This window comes from Pleurodeles waltl, chromosome 5 (genome assembly GCF_031143425.1).
Source record: "Pleurodeles waltl isolate 20211129_DDA chromosome 5, aPleWal1.hap1.20221129, whole genome shotgun sequence".
NCBI classification, from domain to species: Eukaryota; Metazoa; Chordata; class Amphibia; order Caudata; family Salamandridae; genus Pleurodeles; species Pleurodeles waltl.
This window is the reverse complement of record NC_090444.1, coordinates 977966311-977985651: the sequence shown is the minus strand read 5'-3', so window position 1 is coordinate 977985651 and position 19341 is coordinate 977966311. Positions and strand designations below refer to the sequence as shown.

The following is a 19341-nucleotide window of genomic DNA, read 5'->3' as shown; positions in this document are numbered from 1 at the left end:
AAAAGAACACCTCTGATGCAGTTGGTAAAGCATGTCTGATCTTAGTTTCTAATGATATATATTGCTTGACCATTCAGCCTAATAATGAATTGTCCTAAAGGATGCCATTGACCTGCTCTTTTTAGCCCTAACGTTTGGGGTATGCTTGAAAATATGTATGCTGCTACACATCGGTTGTTGCCGTTTGAAGGGTATGCAGCTGCGTTTTCAGTCAGGTTCTCAGTTAGAAGATTTGTTAAGCAATCTCTACCATACAGCTGAAAATGTCCCCTTCACCTGACTAAAGGCTGTAGTTTGTTGTCGCCACAGAATGGGTATACTTCCCAAGGGAAGACTAACTATCAGAAACGCAATATGTCATGTCCATTCTTGCGGAGCCATTTTTGAATAATGGCTGCTGAGAGCCCCGGGGACCCAAGTTTACATTTTTCTCAGTGAGTTTACAATGGAAATCACAGCCTAGGGGGTATTTGTTTTCTTGGCTCCTCTCCCAGAACTGTCTTTGTGGTGGTGAAAGAGACTCATTTCAAGGTGATCTCATTTCTTGAGCGGTTGCTTTCAGGAAGTTAGGTTATTGCATAATGACAACAGTTTTTCCTTTTAAAGCATAAACACACATACTTCAAAGCCCTTTGCTAAAGATGCTAGGTGCCTGTAAGCATCCACTTTGTAGCGGCAAGAAAATGGTGGCACAAAGACTTAGCAGCCTCCCTTCTGTCTTTTTTTTAACTGTGCATCCACATATTCTGTTTACTGTCAACTTGTCTTAGTGAATCGACATAGACTCCAGACCTACCAGCCTAGTTTAATGCACTGACTGAATATGTCTTCAGTGAAAGACAGGATAGTTTGCTCAGAAGCATGTCTGCAGCAAACACTGAGACACGCCATGGTTTACTTGTAGCAAAATATGCAAGGAGTTTTTTGACAAGAGACAGGGCATCCAGCAGAAGAGCATGTAGAGTACAGCTCAATGATGTCACACAACTAATATTGTGCAACACTGTAGAAAGAATATAAATGTGTGCAAAAGGCTGTGGCATGATGTAATGACGCTGCGTGCTCACAGACGTCAACATACATCATTATGGCATATATCAGCAAACATGGCAGGCTAGTGATAGTGTATTAGATCAGGATGGTATTTGCACTATGCTAACTTGGTGCAACCTCAGAACTCCACAGTGTCCACTAGGATGAACCATTTTCTCAAACTGAGTTTGAAATCGCAAATTCATTAGCATTACACTGACAGTAAAATATATTTTACCCCATAGTAATGACAGAGAGGAGTAAGTTTACAAACCATAAGCATTTATTAGCAGATTAGTAAAGTTACAGTCTCAAATCAAGTCAACTAATCATAAACCAAAATTCACCTGCATACAGCACACATGATCCATAAAATGATCCAAGTTATTCAATTTAGTATATACAGATTTTGTGTTATTGAAGGCAACATGTACAAATCAAGGCAAAGGCTAGTTTCATAAAGGAAAGTCCCCAATGCTAACAGGTTGCTAACAGGTCAGAGAAATTTAGAAGCAGCAGGTGGCAGCAACAGTAGCTTAGAAAGAAGAACCCAATAAAGGTTCTGACTAGACTAATAAGGAATATGCTTGCTCTCAAGAGTATCTCTATGAAAAATAAAGAGCAATTGACCTCTAGAAGAGAGATATGACATGCTGCAAAGGTGGACAAGGGAAAGTGATCTAACTATTTGACAATCTTCATACAAATAAAACATAGGGCCTGATTCTAACTTTGGAGGACGGTGTTAAACCGTCCCAAAAGTGGCGGATATACCACCTACCGTATTACGAGTCCATTATATCCTATGGAACTCGTAATACGGTAGGTGGTATATCCGCCACTTTTGGGACGGTTTAACACCGTCCTCCAAAGTTAGAATCAGGCCCATAATTTTTATCCAAATGAAATATTCTTCCGGTTCCCACCAGGCAAGAACCAATTAAAACCCATTGAGAACACAGTAACTCTGGTGCTTGAAACAGAAAATGTGTTATGCACAGCAAGCAGAAAAAGAATGTTTGTTTCAAACATAGAGGAAGGCACAAGAATGTCAAAATAAATGCACATATCAATCAATCAATCAATGTGTGCTTGTAAAGCGCAATTACTTACCTGTTAGGGTCTCAAGGTGCTGGGGGTGGGGAAGGGGGAAAAGAGTAGCGTATACCGGTGAGGTGGTTATTAAAAAAGCCATGTATTCAGTTCCTTCGTGAAGCTGAGGAGGGAGGTGCTTTGTCTGATAGGCAGAGGAAGGGTGTTCCAGGTGGTGGCTGCGATGTAGGAAAATCTTGTTGATTCCGGCATAGAGTACGTTGCCATAGTCCAGTCTGCTAGTGATCAGAGTGTGTGTGTGTGATGGTCTTTCATTGTTCAAGGGGGATCAGCTTGAAGGACTTGCATAGAAGGCAGAGGGTGAGGCTCACTAAAGCTTATCGCTATTTAATTCATTCAGTTTACTAAACCTAAATATAAATCAACAAGCAGAATAATGTGTGGAAAATGTGTAAATGGTAAATAAATTGCGTATAAATCATGCAGGCTATGGTTATCCAGGTAACAGATTAACATTTCATTAAGTACTAATAAATGATATTGACTTTGCTTCACCACTTGTTGAGCATATGAAATATGGAATATATAGCAAGGTCAGAAGATCATAAGAGTCAGATTTATCAATTTACATACTGTTTTTTTTTCAATTGAAAGTAGACATTAGCATAAGTAACCCTGGATTCTTGCATTGAATCCTTGAGAATTCCCAATGAAGTGTTTAATGATAAGGGCAGAAGACCACGATGACAATGGCGGCTATTGACTGGAAACAAAAACAATATTTGAAGGGATTTTATCTATGTCAGCACTCATGTCCCATGTTTCCAAAGTAAGGGTGAGTCTATGGTAAGCGAGCAGTGTCGGAATAAAGTTCGACTTTACATTCACTGAGATGCATATCAGCAGGCAACCGTATGAGTAGATAGGATCATGAGTAATTGTCTGATGTTTCTAGAATAACGGTAAACCCTGAGAAATGAAGCCTAGAAAATAAACAAAAACAGAAAATCTCGGTGCATATACATTCACAAATGATTGCTACTTAGCATATAAGGAATGTGATATCTTTGATGTGTTCAAATATCTTAGAGTACTTCTTTAATGCAGTATAAAAGATCTATCCCTTCATGTGCCTCTACAACGTGTCAATGTAATGTACCTTAACGTGTTTGAACGTGCCTTCCTTAGTCTCCCCTTTGACAGAAAATGTACTGAAGTTGTATTCCCTCATTTCATAGTGAAGAACAGGCAGATATGCCCGGATCATCACATGAGGCAGTCACCTGTTCTTCGGTTGTCTGCACTAGGAACCGGCGACTGCAGGGAATGCCCTGAAAATCGTGTCACAGCTACATGTTGCTTAAAGTGAAATGTTATGCGTTTAGGAAATCTGATTCTGGTGCTTTATTCGTATATATCTGGTTTGAACTGTTTGCATTTTGTGACAAGAATCACATCCAATTCATAAACTTTTTTTCTGTGACTTACTCATGCAGTATTCCTGACTGTACATCTCTATTCCAGGAGTTCTTCTGGCTAAAATGGAATGAATAAGTCCAGAATACTTAAAGAGTAAGACACATCTAGTCACAGCAGCGGTCTAGATTGCTTTTAGGAGCATTTACTTATGATTGTTATGGAGATGTTAGTCAGCATTGGTATAGTAGATATTTTGCAGTCAACATTATGACTGTGCACCTTTAAAATGTGGTACCCACAGGCTGGCCTAAATATCTAGGGATCTTCAGATGAGACTGAAGTATAGAGGGTGGGAAAGTACCCTGAGGCAAGTAAGATTTAATGCAGTCAAACAAGTGATTTATAGATTTGTGCTTTACCCATTAATAACCTATTTGTAGCAGAACAGGTTGTATGGTCTCAAGATAGCGTATTGTGAATTTACGAGCTATGCCTTTTTGTTCATTAACTTTGTGGCTTAACGCATTCAGGCTTACAGGGATTCAAAGTACCTGCTACATTTTCCATCAGAATGAAGAGAAAGTCGGCAGACCACATTTATGACCAGGCGCAGTTAGACTCTCGATTAAAAGGAGTCAGAAGCATAGGAATCATCTCAACTCCAATCATCTGGCCAGTGAAACAAAGACCCCTCCCTTGGGAGAAAAGTATAACATGGGAGGATCAAATGTCAGAGAGAAAAAATATGTATGGCTTGTCACCTATACCAACCACTGCTGTTTTAACAGTATCTGGACGGTCAAATTTGGAGGCCATGGTTCCTACTGTAGAAAATCTGAATGCAGAGAACAACACAGCCCTAAATTTATCATCCTATGAAAAGCCAGCTTTCTCTGAAGACGATGAGGTAGACATTATCAGAACAGTTCCATCTCACTCTCTCTCTTTGAATACTGATATGGAACCTGTTCTACTGCCTTCAAATGCAGAAGACCACGTGCGTGCTGATTCATCTGGCCATCAAAGATTGAATCATGACTCCAAACTCCTTTCTTCTTCTAGAGGAATCACTACAGAATCTAACATTGAACCATCTCTAGAGGTGTCTATTCCATGGCACAGTATGGCTTCCTTCACACAAGCTAATGCACAAGGAACACTGGGTCCGGAGAACTGGCAAAGTCAAGGATCATCAGATCAGCTAGTAGCAGAGAGTTTCCAGTCGCGTGGATATTCAGCTGACAGTGTTTTATTGAGTCTGAGCGTGACACCTCCAGGAATGTATCCAGAAAGTTCTTCTCTTATTACTACAGTGAAGGGTGGAACACAGTCCATAGCAGCAATTTCCTACAAAGGCAGCAATGAAATAAATGCAGAGAAGAAGATTGGGCAACCAGCATCAGTTAACCAGTCGATTACAGAGAAAATTAGAGAATCATTCATCCCAAAGAAGTCAGATGCTCACGCTGTACCACTTGAGTGTGGCACAAGCGCACCCAGTTTATCATTATGGACCACAGCAGAATACAAACAGTCAATCATACATCAGGGCAGACATATGTTTTCACCTTTGAGCCAACCGTTGTTGAGTGGCTCAGTAATACCTCATCACATACTTATAGAAAGTCCTTCACCCACTTATGCCACCCAGGGCACATCTGCTCCAGCAGAGAACGACAGAGTACAGGACACAGCCATGCCCCATATCTACCACATGAAAGCACAGTTCAACCCCTTTAACAGTGTGCAGTGGAAGCCCAGTGAGTTGCTTCGAGCTGAGCATGCAAACACAGGGGAAGATAACTCATATATGGATCCTCTTCTCCCGTCCCTTCAGTCAAAACACTCTGTGCTCCATGATAACTCTTGGGAAACAGAACTCATTAGGCTACAAACTCAAACTTCTGTTGGATTTGTTTCTGAACAACAGCATAAAATAGACCCGCCAGTGTTGTTTTCTGGGGCTTCTCATATGTACTGGAAATACTCTGCTAATGAACTACATTTTTCAGACAGTCAAAAAATGTTATCTGCTAGAGCCTCTGCCATAGAAAGTGACATAGGATCACGTGTGACACATGGTACAGGAGGAGCTAAATCAGAAGCCATGACATTTTCCAGATACCTGGGCCCCACAACCTTAGACACATCTGAGCCAGTTAAACTTGTGAAAACATTAGATCTTGCTGATGGTTCACTTTTGGTGTTGAAAAGCTCTGTTTCACTTGACACCAGTGACTCTTTAAAGCCTGTGTCTCACACTTCCTTTTTTCCAGAGGAACTGTTCTCGAGTCGACTATCATTACGCTTGCAGAACAAAGTCTCAGGAGCATCAAGCACATTGCCTGAACCTGATATGGAGTCATTTGAAAATGTAGTGATTGTATCATCTGAATATAAGCAAAATGTAGATGGTAGTTCTAGAGATCAAGGAAGCACTCTGTTTCCATCTACCCCACATTTTCTCACTGACATTAACGGTCGGTCAACATGCATCAACAATAATGACCCAGACAGAAGCTGCTTGCAAGAGAAACCTTTAATTACACCAGTAACCTATTTAGGCATCTCGGCACTGAGTGATCCAGAACTGACAACTTTTTCAACATTAAGACATATGTTAAACATTTCTGCCCATCAGGGAACGCTGTCTGATACTAATGGAAACAGAAGCAATTCAGCTGACAACATTTTAGTTTCAGGAACCATGACACTACCTAGAACAGGTGACCTGACTGATTCTTTGGAACTTACCCTCTTATCACATCCAGAAACACTGGATAGATTTAGTGCACATATCAACACTCAATTAGCACCTTTTGCATATCCTATAATACCTTTATCAATGGACCATGAACTGTCTACAGATCAAATCTCAACAAGCACAGATCCCCCAGAGACAACAAAGGAAATTCATACTATAACAAGTCCAATAAGCCACCATTCAATTATTTCAGGCCCCAAATCAATTGAAATTTCAAATATAGACCTTATTTCCTTGAATTATAATACTCACAGCATAAGTGCAATGGGTGTGGGACATTCTAGTAGTACAGCTTTCCTTATGAATGATGAAGGTAGCCTGTTGTCAGGGATGCCCCCTTGGGAGCAGTATACCTATTCGTTTGATCATGATGAAGGGTCTGGCCAGCATCACTTCTCCCTGGAAACAGAACTCTCAAATTCTAGATATATGTCTTTCAATGACTATGGACCTATGCTTGAGCCTACCAGAAGCAGCATTGATGCCATTGCCCTAACATCAGTGCAGATAAAGCACCTAGGTTCAGCCCCTTCTGCATCCAGTGGAGATGTGAGAGAAAAAAGTGTAAGCTCCATGTCAACAGCTGAATCAGCCTTGTTTTCATCCCAAGGAAAGGAATCTCCAGAAAATGACAATCATTCATACACCATTCTTGAAGGTGACAGCTTAAGCAGTGCTTTGTCTCCTGCAACGGACAAGCATCAAGATGCCACTAAACACTTGGATCCACTTGTCACACCCTCAGGAGCTGTTGTACCCTGTGCCTGTGATTCTTCTTCAGGTTATAACTGCTTCTGCAGACCCAGCACCAAGTACAGTATGTTAAGATGTTAGCATACAAAGTTGTAGATAGCCCTGCTTTCTGTAGAACTAGATTTCCTGTTGAATGATCGCTGAGAAGTAAAAGTAGTATGTATAGGCAATTAGAAACCCATAACAAAGTACAGTGATTAGACTATGTTTGTAATATTAGACTGTACTTAGAATTAGATTATAGACTCCAGCATCTACCCACCCCTGTTATCTAACTCATGTACTTAAAGAGAAAATGCTGCACGGAAGCACATAGAGGTGTAAAAGTAGAAGTCAATACTTTGATGTCTTTCACAAATGTATGTATTAATGCACGTTAGATGCCCTTTATCTGAATACAATGTGCTTTGCTAAATCCATTTTACAATATGGAGCCTGTGAATTCTCTTGATGCCATGAATAAACATAGCCAGCCCATCTTATATATATGGAGCAGAATTCAAGATGCTGTACTTGCTCAGCCTGCACATCCAAACTTTCTTCTGCTCAGCTCCAGAAAAATAGATAACTCAGGTTAGACATTTCAAGACGTCTTCAAGGCATATAAAACAATCACACCATCAGGATATTTGACATAAAATACCAATTACCCACATCTAACAAGCTAGGAAAGAATTTTTCATTCAGAACCTTGGGTGGACGTACTGTAGTTAAGTATTGTCGAAATCTACTGGAAAGATATCCCTCACCTCTGTGTTTTTAATAGAATCCTTCTCAATAAACAAGATGTTTTGTATTCTGGTTCTTAACCAGTGGTGGGGATTATGGATTTTCAAAGTTATAGGCAAACAACATTATATTCTCCAGGTTACCTTCCACCTAAAAAGCCTTAAGGGTCATGGAATCCTTCATCTCTTCCCTTGCTCAATGAACCCACCTTACTAGGGTTAGTGATTATCCGGGGCTCAAGATTTCTACACTGAAATCAACTTTTCAAATTCCTCATCAAGTCTCATGATAGGAAATTGAATTGGTATTAGAATGCTGTTCACATGGTGATGGTGAACTTTGCCCCCTTTGTTGTGAACATCCTGCCTAGTATGTCCAATGGCCCAACATCTGACACCCTTCTGCATGACACTGAATCATGGGTAACGAAACCAATAGTTCATTCTTAGAGCGACCATCATTTGGCACCCTGTTAAAAACAGATGTAAAACCATTTTTAAATCCTGCATTTGGAAATACTTCGGTTTGCGTGATAGTCAGTCTCACTTCCTTAAATTTCGAATCTAATGTTATTCCCCCTCAAGTTAACCATCTAACTGAACCTGACCCTTGAATATAATGCACCTTAAAGTGTATTGCAAGTTGGGCTAATCCTTCTTCAGACAATTCAGACTGCAAAGGATATTCTTCTGTCTGAGTTATACGTTCTGAATAGGCAAGACCCTTGGTTAGCTGCACGATCTTAAACAAGTGCCATCAAGTGTTGTAAGGAATTCTTGCCTTTTAACAGAAATCACCTAAACCCCATGCTGATGTTTGTCATATGCAAAAGCTTCAATGTCACTGACCGTATCACGAACTAGAAAATTCAAGGACCATTTAGGAGCCAGTTCTAACCTGTCAGAATTTATTACAAAGCCTGAGTCCTGAAAAAGGTCTGCCACTAGGGCAGACTGTTTGTGCTCCATCTGTAGTTCCTGGCAAAAAAGGATTTAGTCTAGGAGTACCATAGAGCCACAGTTCTCTGGTCCTTGTGCACTCCACCATTCACTTCATCAGTTCTGCGAAACAGCATGGAGAGGAGGAAAGTTTGAAATGAAGGGCTGTGAAAATGAACACCCGCCCTCTCCAGGCAAATTGTACAATCCCTTAGTGAGGAGTAAGAATATGTACCATGAGGTAGGATAATTCAGGTCCAAATGAACCATCTGGTCACCCTCCAGAAGGATTTATCTAAGAAGATGGATGCCGCTTAAACTTGTATGCCTGTAAACCAACCACATTTTCAACCGTCTCAGATTTTGTTATCAAATATCCTTAGTTTTTCTTTTCCACCAGGAAAATGTTTCTCAGCAAGCACAGAAGCGTACAAGTGTCTGGACGTTTGCCATTTTGACCTGCTACCTTTTTGCCTCCAAAGGAGTTCTGGTCCTCAGAAAACATCAAGGTTAGAAATGTCACCTCCTGTCTCAGGGAGCATAAAGTTTGCTGTGGAATCTTGTTACAATCTCAAGTACTCAAGTGCCCCAAGTCAGTCAGTAAGTAGACATCAGATGAGAACTAACTGAGCCAAGCTTCCCTTCATTCGTTCTCAGGAAATAGGAGGCATTGTTACCCAAGAAACCTCAGTAGTAGTTGCTCTGCAGCCAAATCCTGTTCTGACTCTGGAAGAAAAAACAAGCCTCTCAATCACTTCTGATCTTGCTTCTGATTGCCCCTATAGGAGCCCTGACCTCTCTTGGAACCTTAGTTTACCACCCCATTGGTAGAGTCCCCCTGCCCTGACCGGTCACTACAAAAACTTTGAACTTGAGACCTTTTGATCATACCTTAAGCATTATCCAAAGAAATATATGTGCTAACTAATGTATCCAACTCTGTAACGAAAAAGTTGCTAAATAATTTGCTCTAGGAAACTGGGCCCCCCTCCAAGCATGGAGTTAATATTGATGAACAGCAAATTACACCTCTCTGTTGAAATTGTACAATTGGTGTTTCACTGCAAACAAATTTGCTTGTTAGCCTTTTCCAAAAGATGCCTGGGGTACCAGGCTCTCTAGCCTCCTTCGCCATATCAAGAGTTGGTAGAACATCTAAGATATTGTCTTGGCAAGACCACCAAGAAAATGTATTTCACTTCTTAGTATCCCTAGTGAATTTGGTCTTGAAGTGGGCATTTACGACTTTACTTCTAGCTCCCAGCATTAAGACCTAGGGTAGCAAATATCAATAAGTTTGTACACCACCTTCCCTTTGTTGCATTTCATGCCATGAAACTCCAATGGGAAAACCTGGTATTCAAGTCTACTTTATTGACTGTCACTTTGGATGCCGCACCAGTACTGATCAGAACTACTTTCAGCCTCACATGAGGATGCCTTGTCATCTGACTTCCCATCTACCATAAGGGGTTTCTTCTCTATTGGAGGACCTTCTTTAGATAACTGAGTTGCCACATGAACTACATTTTGCAGTCTCCTCAACTGAGGATATGGGGGTACAACCTCTGCCCTTTTAGAGGGCTCTCTTCTTTTAGACATTGAAGGCATCCAAATGCTCTATATAATCTCTTTTCCTCTTGGTTTTCGCATCCAGCATGGGTTCATAAACCCTCTGGTACCTAAGGACCATTAAGTCCCCAAATACTGCTTCCTTTAGGGGGAAGGTTTCAATGGTAAGTGTTGCCAGTTTCTGCATCTGTGCATAGTACCTTTTCAGGGTGTCAAATGTGGCCCACTGCAAGAAGGAATCCATGGCTTAAGGAAATGCCTCATCCATTGGGAAAATATATGCTCTTCACCTACCACCTCACTTTGTAAACAAATCACTGCCTATGCCTTTGTGCCATATTGAGATCACACTTCTCACAAGGTAAACAGGATTCCCTGCCCAGCATTTGACATGTTTCACAAACTGCCCACTGGCATTGAATGTCCTTGGGTGGTTCTCCTAATAATTAGAGTAAAAAAACATCCTCAAGCTTTTCCCTTTGCCCCTGCACCTTCAGAAAATATAAATGAGGGGACGAGTCCATAAATGGGTCAAAAACCTAAAGCTGCTGAGGCCTGAGGATAAACACTGCCATCGGAGCACCAATCACCTTTCGCTTTGTAGCTGGGACCATGTCTGTTGACTTGGAAATTAGTTTGGCTGCACTTCAAGTGGCCCCTTTTCCTCCTCATGCATGGTGGTGCTCCAAATTTACAGCCACTGGGAGCTACACCATACAGCTTCTCCTTACCTGACAGCTACACTCAAGTACCTGCATAGGATCTGATGAGAAAAGATTGTCAGGAACATGACTCTGCAACACCAGTCTTGATGGATACTGTAGTCTGTGGAACTACCAATTTGGCCTCCAATGGAGAAAAAAAGGCATCATAAGATGTAGAGGTCAGATAAGATATAATAGGTTGGCACATGGCCCGGGAGACTGGGGAGTTTGTTAGAATCTCTCATAACTTCCAAAAGAGAGAAATATATCTGTGGCTACAGAGCAACAAAGTAATAGGATGATAGGGACAAGCTTCTGCGTTTGAGGACATAAATAAATTGTGGTTGAGTCTGTTGCTCACATGTTACAGTGCTATTTTTCCTCCTGTGGGGAATTGATAAAGCATAATCATCACCTTTGGCCCTGAATTAGAATTTGTTTCTATGCTAGCAAGTTGCGAAAATGTGTCTGATCACATCCAGTTTTTGTCATTTGATCTGGCAGTATGGGTTGTGATTGCTACTTATGCTCTGGAATGCTTACGTTTATGGTAATAGTCTCGGCTATTGGATTGCTTCAACTAGCCAGAACAGATGGTTCTACTAATCCAAGCGAAAGAACTAATCCAAAAAAAAAAAAAATCTTCATCTAACCCTCCTTTCCATCAAGAGAAGTCAAAGGATTTGCCATTGATTGAGGTACCCGTAGCTTCTATGTAGAGATGCCCTAGAATAGCAAGACACCATATATACTCTTCTAGACTCCCAAAATGCACTATCCTCTACTAACAATGTTTCGTGTCTACAATTGTGGGAGGTGGAGTAGAGGGGTCCATTCTATTGTTTATTCCTCTAATTTGACGAATTATCTTGAAAACTGTACAAACTTCTATATTTTTGTTAAAAACCTGGAACACACATGCTCAGGGCAGATTGCCTTGTGTGACGTATATCCATCCCTTTGGCACAGGGAGTGCATGTTAAGAAAATTTCTGGATTAGGACTTCCAGCAGAAATGTCACCTAGTTAACCACGTGGGACGTCGCTGCAAATGATGCCGTTTTTATTGCAGTTCGGCTGTCTCTTCACCTGTAGTGCTACCCCATAAAGCCTTTATTAATTTCCTTTCCTGTATGAAGGTGGGGTGCTTTTAATCGATCTATCCCGGTCGTAAGGAAATTGCATTACCCTGCCTGCAAGCAAGAATAGTTTTTTTTATTTGAAGTTTCCTGTTGGGCGCCACTTCACACATTAGTCGCTTATGGCCGTAAACCAATAGCTTCATAAAAGGCTGCCATAAAAGATATGTAAACATAGACATATGCATTGACCAAATTTATATTAATAGATCCGCTTTGAGTTCGTGTGCTTGCAGGTGTTCCGAGCGCAATCGGCATAGTTCACATAGAGCTCCCCTATACAGTATTTGTATAGCACAGTAGCCTGTGTATAAGTGGAGTAATATATTTCAATGTGTAAATTACGTCTTTGCTTAACAGGTGGGATCTTCTACCGCATTTCTTTAACTGTGTCCAGTCGTAATCTGAATTCGGAGGCAGCGGTGCAGAACAAGGTGTCAGAGTGGGTAAGTGTAAGCTGTGTGTCTGTTCTCTGGTCACACTCCCGTGTAATGCTGACACACACTAGCAGAATATTTACTAGCTCATACATGTTCATGAATGTGTGCCACAGTAGTTTTGATGAGGTTTTACACCATCAAGGCCTCAATGAAGGTTATCATGTCTCTAGTAGTCGGATACATGCTGTTGTTCCTCCTCTCAAGTCCTAGCAACATCATCGTTACTTTCAGTATGACCTATATCCACTGGATGTTTCCATCCAAGCAGTGATGTCCAGTAGATTGTTTATGCACCACCTAGAATCAGCTGTTTCAGCCCGGCATTCCATGTATGTCAACAACAGGCCCAGCGTGTCAGTGAAAGTGAGGACAGGGCAGGACCAGTAACATCCCTGGACAGAGATATGCGGGGCCTTCAATACCACCATTTGTTGCCTCTGGAAAGAAGCTCAGATGCCACGATTTTCGAAACCCCATGCAAAGAAAATTTGCCATTTTGTAATCGACCCCAACCAGAGCTCAGACATTTTTCAGACGTTTGTAACCTCTTGTGGCATGGAACGGTAGCTGCCTGCAGTGGCCATAATGTATCACCAGTCCTCAATCAGATGAAGAATACAAAAGCTGTGCGTTCCCTACACGGTCTTTGTGCGTATATATGTGTGTGTGTGTGTGTGTGTGTGTTAGTTACAACACACCAACTGTATGGATTGCTCTTGACTTTCGTTTCTTTTTTTTTAGTTGAATGGAACATTTCAGAACTGGAATTACTCTGTGTTTGTGGTAAATGTCAGGTACGTAATAAATTGATAACGGAGGGTGTGTCTCTTTTTCTTCTGGGGCGTGGTCTATGACGCACACTGGTAAAAATAGAATAACTAATGAATGTAAGGTGAGAAGGTGAAAGAAGTGGAAGGTGAAAATACAATCAATAGTCGAAAACCGACAACGGCACATTGGTGGCATCAAGGGGTGGAAGTAGGACCTTAATATTAGGAGATTGACTGATTGCAAATTCAGCTCCTTGATGAGGGTAACTTTGTTAATGCTCAACCAGGAAAAGAACTGCCAACCCCCGCCTGAAAAGCATGTGTGACATCTACCAATTGCATTTGGTTGAATAGGTGGAGGGGATGTGGAGATGAGGGAAGGAGCTCCCCATGATGAATAAGAGTACTGAAGCTAAGCATTTGGAAATCACACAAACTTTGGTGAGTTTTAGTTGGAAGAGGGTATGCTGTACAGGGAAGAAATATTTTGACCCATGCAGTGATTAAGCTAGCCAAATAAAGTCCATCATTTCTAGTCTGCCCCAACAAAGGCCAGAAATTTCGCCCCTAGTAGAAAAACTATAACAAATGGATCAGTACTTGCAGGGTTTGCAAGTTGTAGCGTAACATGACTTACACACATGGGGATGCAAGAGTAAAGTACTAACTGCATGTGCTACTTCACATTCTTGGATGCATAAACTTATAGATGCTTTATTTGTCCTCAAAATTTGATTCTGGGTTTACCTGGTAAAAACCTTGCAGTAAACTCTCACTTGGGGTTGCCATTAGCGTGCAACTTAGAATCCTGGTTTGGGAGTAAATGCACCTTTGCTCCCAATTCAGGATAGCACCCAACATTGGTTGATGCTTGCAGTTTGATGTACACCTTTAGCATAGGCGGGGAATAGAGATAGGAAAGATGGCTTTTGCTGCCTTCATCCACTGTCCTGCTCTACTAAATGCCATGAGGTATCAGATCGTAACAGATCCTGGATCATTGTGCAGCATCCTGTATCAGAATCCTAAACTCTTTTAAGTGAGTCGCAAGTGACTGAACTGAGCTGGGTTAAGAAATATTATCCAATTGCACGCTAGTGGGACACTTATTAGTTTCACACCTCCCTGATTTGAAACCATCAATACTATTGCAAGTCAATTCTAGGAAGCCAATTCTCTCTCCACCAGTTCATCAAGGCTACATTTGCGTGAGAGAGCTTAAAAATGATGGCATAATGCCAATATGGTTGGTCACACAAACTGCTTGTCCAAAAATCCCCATGGCACAAATCCTCTAATGTCCATGCGTTATGTATTCCTTAATGGTAGTCCAAGCCCCTCTTTCTCCACATTCAATCTAATGATTCGGGTTGGAAGAAACCTCGGTCTCCTCAAAATTGTGTCTTCTTTTTTTCAGTCCACAAAGGTCAATCACTGGCCGTATGCAAAAATAAAAATATAGTTGAAAGATTTAACATGAATCAAGAACGTCTTCACTGTCAGTGAAAGAGGACAGCAAAAACTCACTTGGTATGTAGTGCCACATATTCGAGTGCCACTCTGATTGGAGACAGTTGTTTTTTAATTGAAAAATGTATCTTTATTCGAAAGCCTATAAAATGAACACAGCCTCTTCACACACATTGACAGTTCTAGAGTGGCAATGCAGAGTATAGAGAAACGCATATGTTATTAATATGAATACGGGCCTGTTTCCTTTTCAGTATTGAGATGCTAAATTGGAACTCCCCAAAAGTCGTGAAGAGAAGTGTCGACAGTCTCATCAACAGTACCAGGTAATCAAACCTTCTCTAGCTCTTGCAGTTAAAGTCAAGCGAGGATTAGATCGCTTTGTCTGGACAGTTGTCACCCTTGGAATGCATATGCACTGCTCCTGGGGGTGTGCAACCCATTGAAGTCAAAAGAGGATTGTGTTGATGGACTGCTTGCAACTTTGGTCCTGATCAAACTCAGACATGTTGCGCAGTTGTAATTCTCTCCCTTTCTTACTGCTTCCAATAGGGCACAGTGGATATTGCAGCTAGAGGTGTGAGAATTCAAAATTGTATTACCACAGTTGTGCAAAGTGCAAACCTTGCAACTTTGAGAAGTTTGGCATCTTCCATAACTGCCTACATGTGAAATTTCCTATCAAAAGTGATTTTTATGAGGATTTTTCCAGTCAATGTTTTTATTAAGAGCATCCTTCATTAAGGAGTTTTCACTGATTTTTTTTAATTTAAATTGTGAAGAACACACATAGAACTACTTAGGTCTAAAAAATACCTTCCTTTTTTTTAAGGAACTGGTTGAGCGAATGTCACTCAATCTCACAGTAAGTTCCAGGGGCTGGGAGCATCACAGGAAGAGCCCAGCATAGAAGGCTTCTTTACCACCAACCAGGCAACGGAAGGGAGCTTAAGTAGCACACATGTAGGATTACATGCTACAGTTTTTTTAATATTTACATAATTACTTTAAATGTGCTTGGGCTAATGCCTCCAAACTACTAGATTATTTAAATCAGTGGTTCCCAGCCTGTGGTCCTGCGACCCCTGGGGCCCATGACTGCTTTGAAAATTAAATAATATCAATAGATTAATAAAGTGTATTATAACGTAGCTAGCTGTACACTTGCAAATCTTAAAATGTACTGTGATGCCAAGGAATTTGAAACTGGAGGCTAAAAATTAAATTGGTATCCTCAGATTGATTCATGGGAGCAGTGCAGGTGTGTCAAACAGAATATAGTATGGACGATGTGTGGCTTCAATTGAATTTAGAAAATCTTCAACCTTCATATTAAAACTATTTTTTGTTTTATTTTATTTGTTTGCAAATTAAATAAAATGTGTTGTCAGTAGCTTTTTCTATACCTAAAATGAAAGGTAGATGTCAAATCAGGCCAGAAATTACCCATGTGTGTATGTGTTTGATGAATGATTGTTTCACTATTTTCTGTGTACTGTTTTGCACTTCAAATCATTGACAATGTTTAGGCCAGGGTCCCTGGTTGTCACCGCTACAAAGCCACCACCAGGGTAACTAAAGCTGTTATTATGAATATCACGTTATCACTGATGCAGAATCGAATGCAACCATGGGCTGGTAATAATGTGAGTGAAACATGCAGTAAATATCCTAAGTCTAAATCAGGTTGTGAGTAGGAAAGTTTATATCAGAATCATATCCTAGAAGCAATTACATTGTACGTTTCTGCCACAGGGAACATCACAGACTATTAGCTAACAGAAGCAATGTGGAGTTGATGGTCCAACAAGCGTACAAGAATACAAAACACTAAAACCCATAAGCCCATAGCTGCGTTTATTTTCAGTAAGCATTAGAGACTATGGGCCATATGTACGACCACTTTTTCGCATAGACACATAATGGGTAAAAACCTTTGCTACATCTGGTCCTATGTGCATAGTTATTAAATATATATTAGCTCTGGAGTGTCCATGATAGGCCCTGAAGGCAGGATCAGTGTCCCATCTCTACTATGAAGGTTGGCTATCCCCAAATGTTGTTATGTTATTCGAATCTGTGCAGCGTTAAACACATTCCCGTGCCATTGTAGAGCATACTCAAACCGGACACGCTTTCAGGCCAAATAGGAAAGAACATTAACAGTGTTTGATTTTTGTTGTCTCTTTATTGCGAAATCTGTAGAAATTCATTGTCTGTAAATTGATGAAGAGTATATCCTGAAAACCTGGCAGAGATCCAGCCTTTTAGACACCCCTGTGTTAGGTGTTTTTAATAGACAATAAAATACGTGCCCCATTTAGCTTGCAATGTTTGTAATAAATTCTTAACTTGTTCCCTTAACAGGGAATGAGTAATTTTAGAGCCCTCTTGACTTAGGTATATAATACAATAGCCTATGCAGCATCTGGTCTGTGCTCCCAGAACTCTCCGCTGATGGGCTCTGCTTCGTTTTCTCCTCTGGCTGAGAACCATTAAGCGAGAATTGTATAACAGCCAGGAATAAGTATATCCATATTGCTTTTCTCTCTAAATCCGATCAGAGTTTGATTGGAGTGTTAGAAAAAGTTACCAGTGCAAATTTTGCCATCTGGACGTCCTTGCAACGTTCAGACAAATTGTGCTAGAGCTTCTAAACTAGTATTATTTCTGTTTAGGCGCTGGCCCAATGCAATTCACAAAACAAAATCATTTCCACATTCAAGCACACCTTCCTCATCTTCTCATTGTAGCCTCACTGGCTGAGATAGAAACACAGAGACTGACTGTTCATGATCCATTAGATTCTGCTGCGACTCTTTTCATGATCTTTCTTTCGGACCGTCGTAAGGTACTTGGCCCTGTGTACCAACAGTCAGACACCTTTGTGTTTTCCCCCATGTTAAGGATTAGCATTTTCTATACCTAAAATTAAAGGTAGGTGTAAAGTCAGGCCAGAAATCACCCAAAAGAGGCTAGTTTTTGTGCTCACTGATAGAAAGGTGAATTGACCGTTGAGATGCACTAGGAGGACATTTTTTATTGAAATGACAACTTCCAAAACAACATGCTCAGTCTTCAGAGTCAAATTTGCAAACCTGAATGTCGGACCAGTTGGGTATGACCACTACGTTTCTTGAGAATGGTCTAGCCTTACAGGTGTGAGATAAATATAAATATCTCCTTTGTTCAGGTAAGGGAAAGAATCAGCTACAGGGTGAGCGAAAAAACAAAAACAAACACACTGTATTGCGGAATATGGATCCTGGTTGTTTAACTTAAATGAGAGTATTATTGATCCAGGAGGTGACATTTTTATTGTTTGAGGTGAAAAGAGACATATGTCATTATGTCTTCATTTTCTAAAGCCTTAAGGGAAGGGATACTTGGAAACAATTGGTCAAGGGTTATGCAGAGACTATCAAAGCAGTGAGGGGGATTCCATTATATTGTAAATCTATACAATAAAGGGTCCTTTATATATTTCTTAGATGGTCACAGGTTTAGTTTACGATTATCTTTAGCCTTGTTGAAAGGGCACCTAACCTATTGGTCTGTACACAACTATATGCAAGGGAAAACATTCAACACTCTTGGGATTATTTGCTGCTGCAAAATAGCAGAGTGTACTCCACTGTTGTTTCGGGTCCTGGTGCCTCATTATTGTAGCCCAGCATGACTAATGCCATGAACATTATTTTGCCCGAAGGCCCTGACGAGTGCCCTCACAATAAATTTGCAATAAAAAGAGAAAAATGAAAGACCCCAAGAACAGCTCCCTCCCATCATTTATGTATGATGCGTCAGAGGTACTGCAACCATTTAGGTCAGGGGGAAGCCATGCTTATCACAGACAGTGACAACTCCTGCCTCTTGGTTCTCTTCAGTTCTCATCAGCATCCACATCATTTGTCACGGAATTTGATGACACCATGTTACATTGGTTCTTTTGTCCCACAAACCAGAATCAACCTATTCACATAAATACCTCCAGATCCCTGTGAATAGCAGTGCCACAGAGGGTACCTCAAAGAGAGTCTCTTTTGTACAAGGGTTCTGCCACAGAAAAAAATCACAAATATGCTGACTACACATAAACACCACTGCATAAAAGCTCACACAAAAGCCCGCACAAGCAGTAGCATAAACCCGATCAAAGACTACCTCTCCCTTATGCAAGCGTGGATGTTAAGGTTGGGATTGAAAGTAAATTCCACAAAAGCCAGAGTCACCTTCATTACCTGCAGGTCCAAAGAAATACAGATTCAGGACAGTGCCATAAAGAAACTTAAGGGGGCCCCCCTGAAAATTACCTGTAAGGGACTCCTTCACCCCTGGACCCACTCAGGAGACTGCCACCTGAACACAGTGTACTATACTGAGGTGCCCCCCCCCGCACTGCAGGGGCTGCGGGGGCCTTTGCTACCCCACTACACCAGAAGTGGTTCTTTGTTACAATCCATCATCAAATACAGAATTAATATCATTCTCAATCAGAAGGTATTGTTGTTTCACAAACAACTCTCAAAGAAATGTCAGCCACCCTAGAGCAAGTTATT

General features: G+C 40.9%; 1 protein-coding gene across 3 annotated transcripts in view; it reads left to right on the top strand.

The window, feature by feature from the left end:
- Positions 1–19341, top strand: part of ADGRG6 (adhesion G protein-coupled receptor G6) — a 513628-nt gene that overhangs the window by 355119 nt on the left and 139168 nt on the right. For all 3 annotated transcript variants that reach the window (XM_069235130.1, XM_069235132.1, XM_069235131.1), the window contains exons 7-9: positions 12463–12548; positions 13284–13336; positions 15037–15108. In XM_069235130.1, the coding sequence (XP_069091231.1) occupies positions 12463–12548; positions 13284–13336; positions 15037–15108 (211 nt within the window). The remainder of the gene's footprint in view (positions 1–12462; positions 12549–13283; positions 13337–15036; positions 15109–19341) is intronic.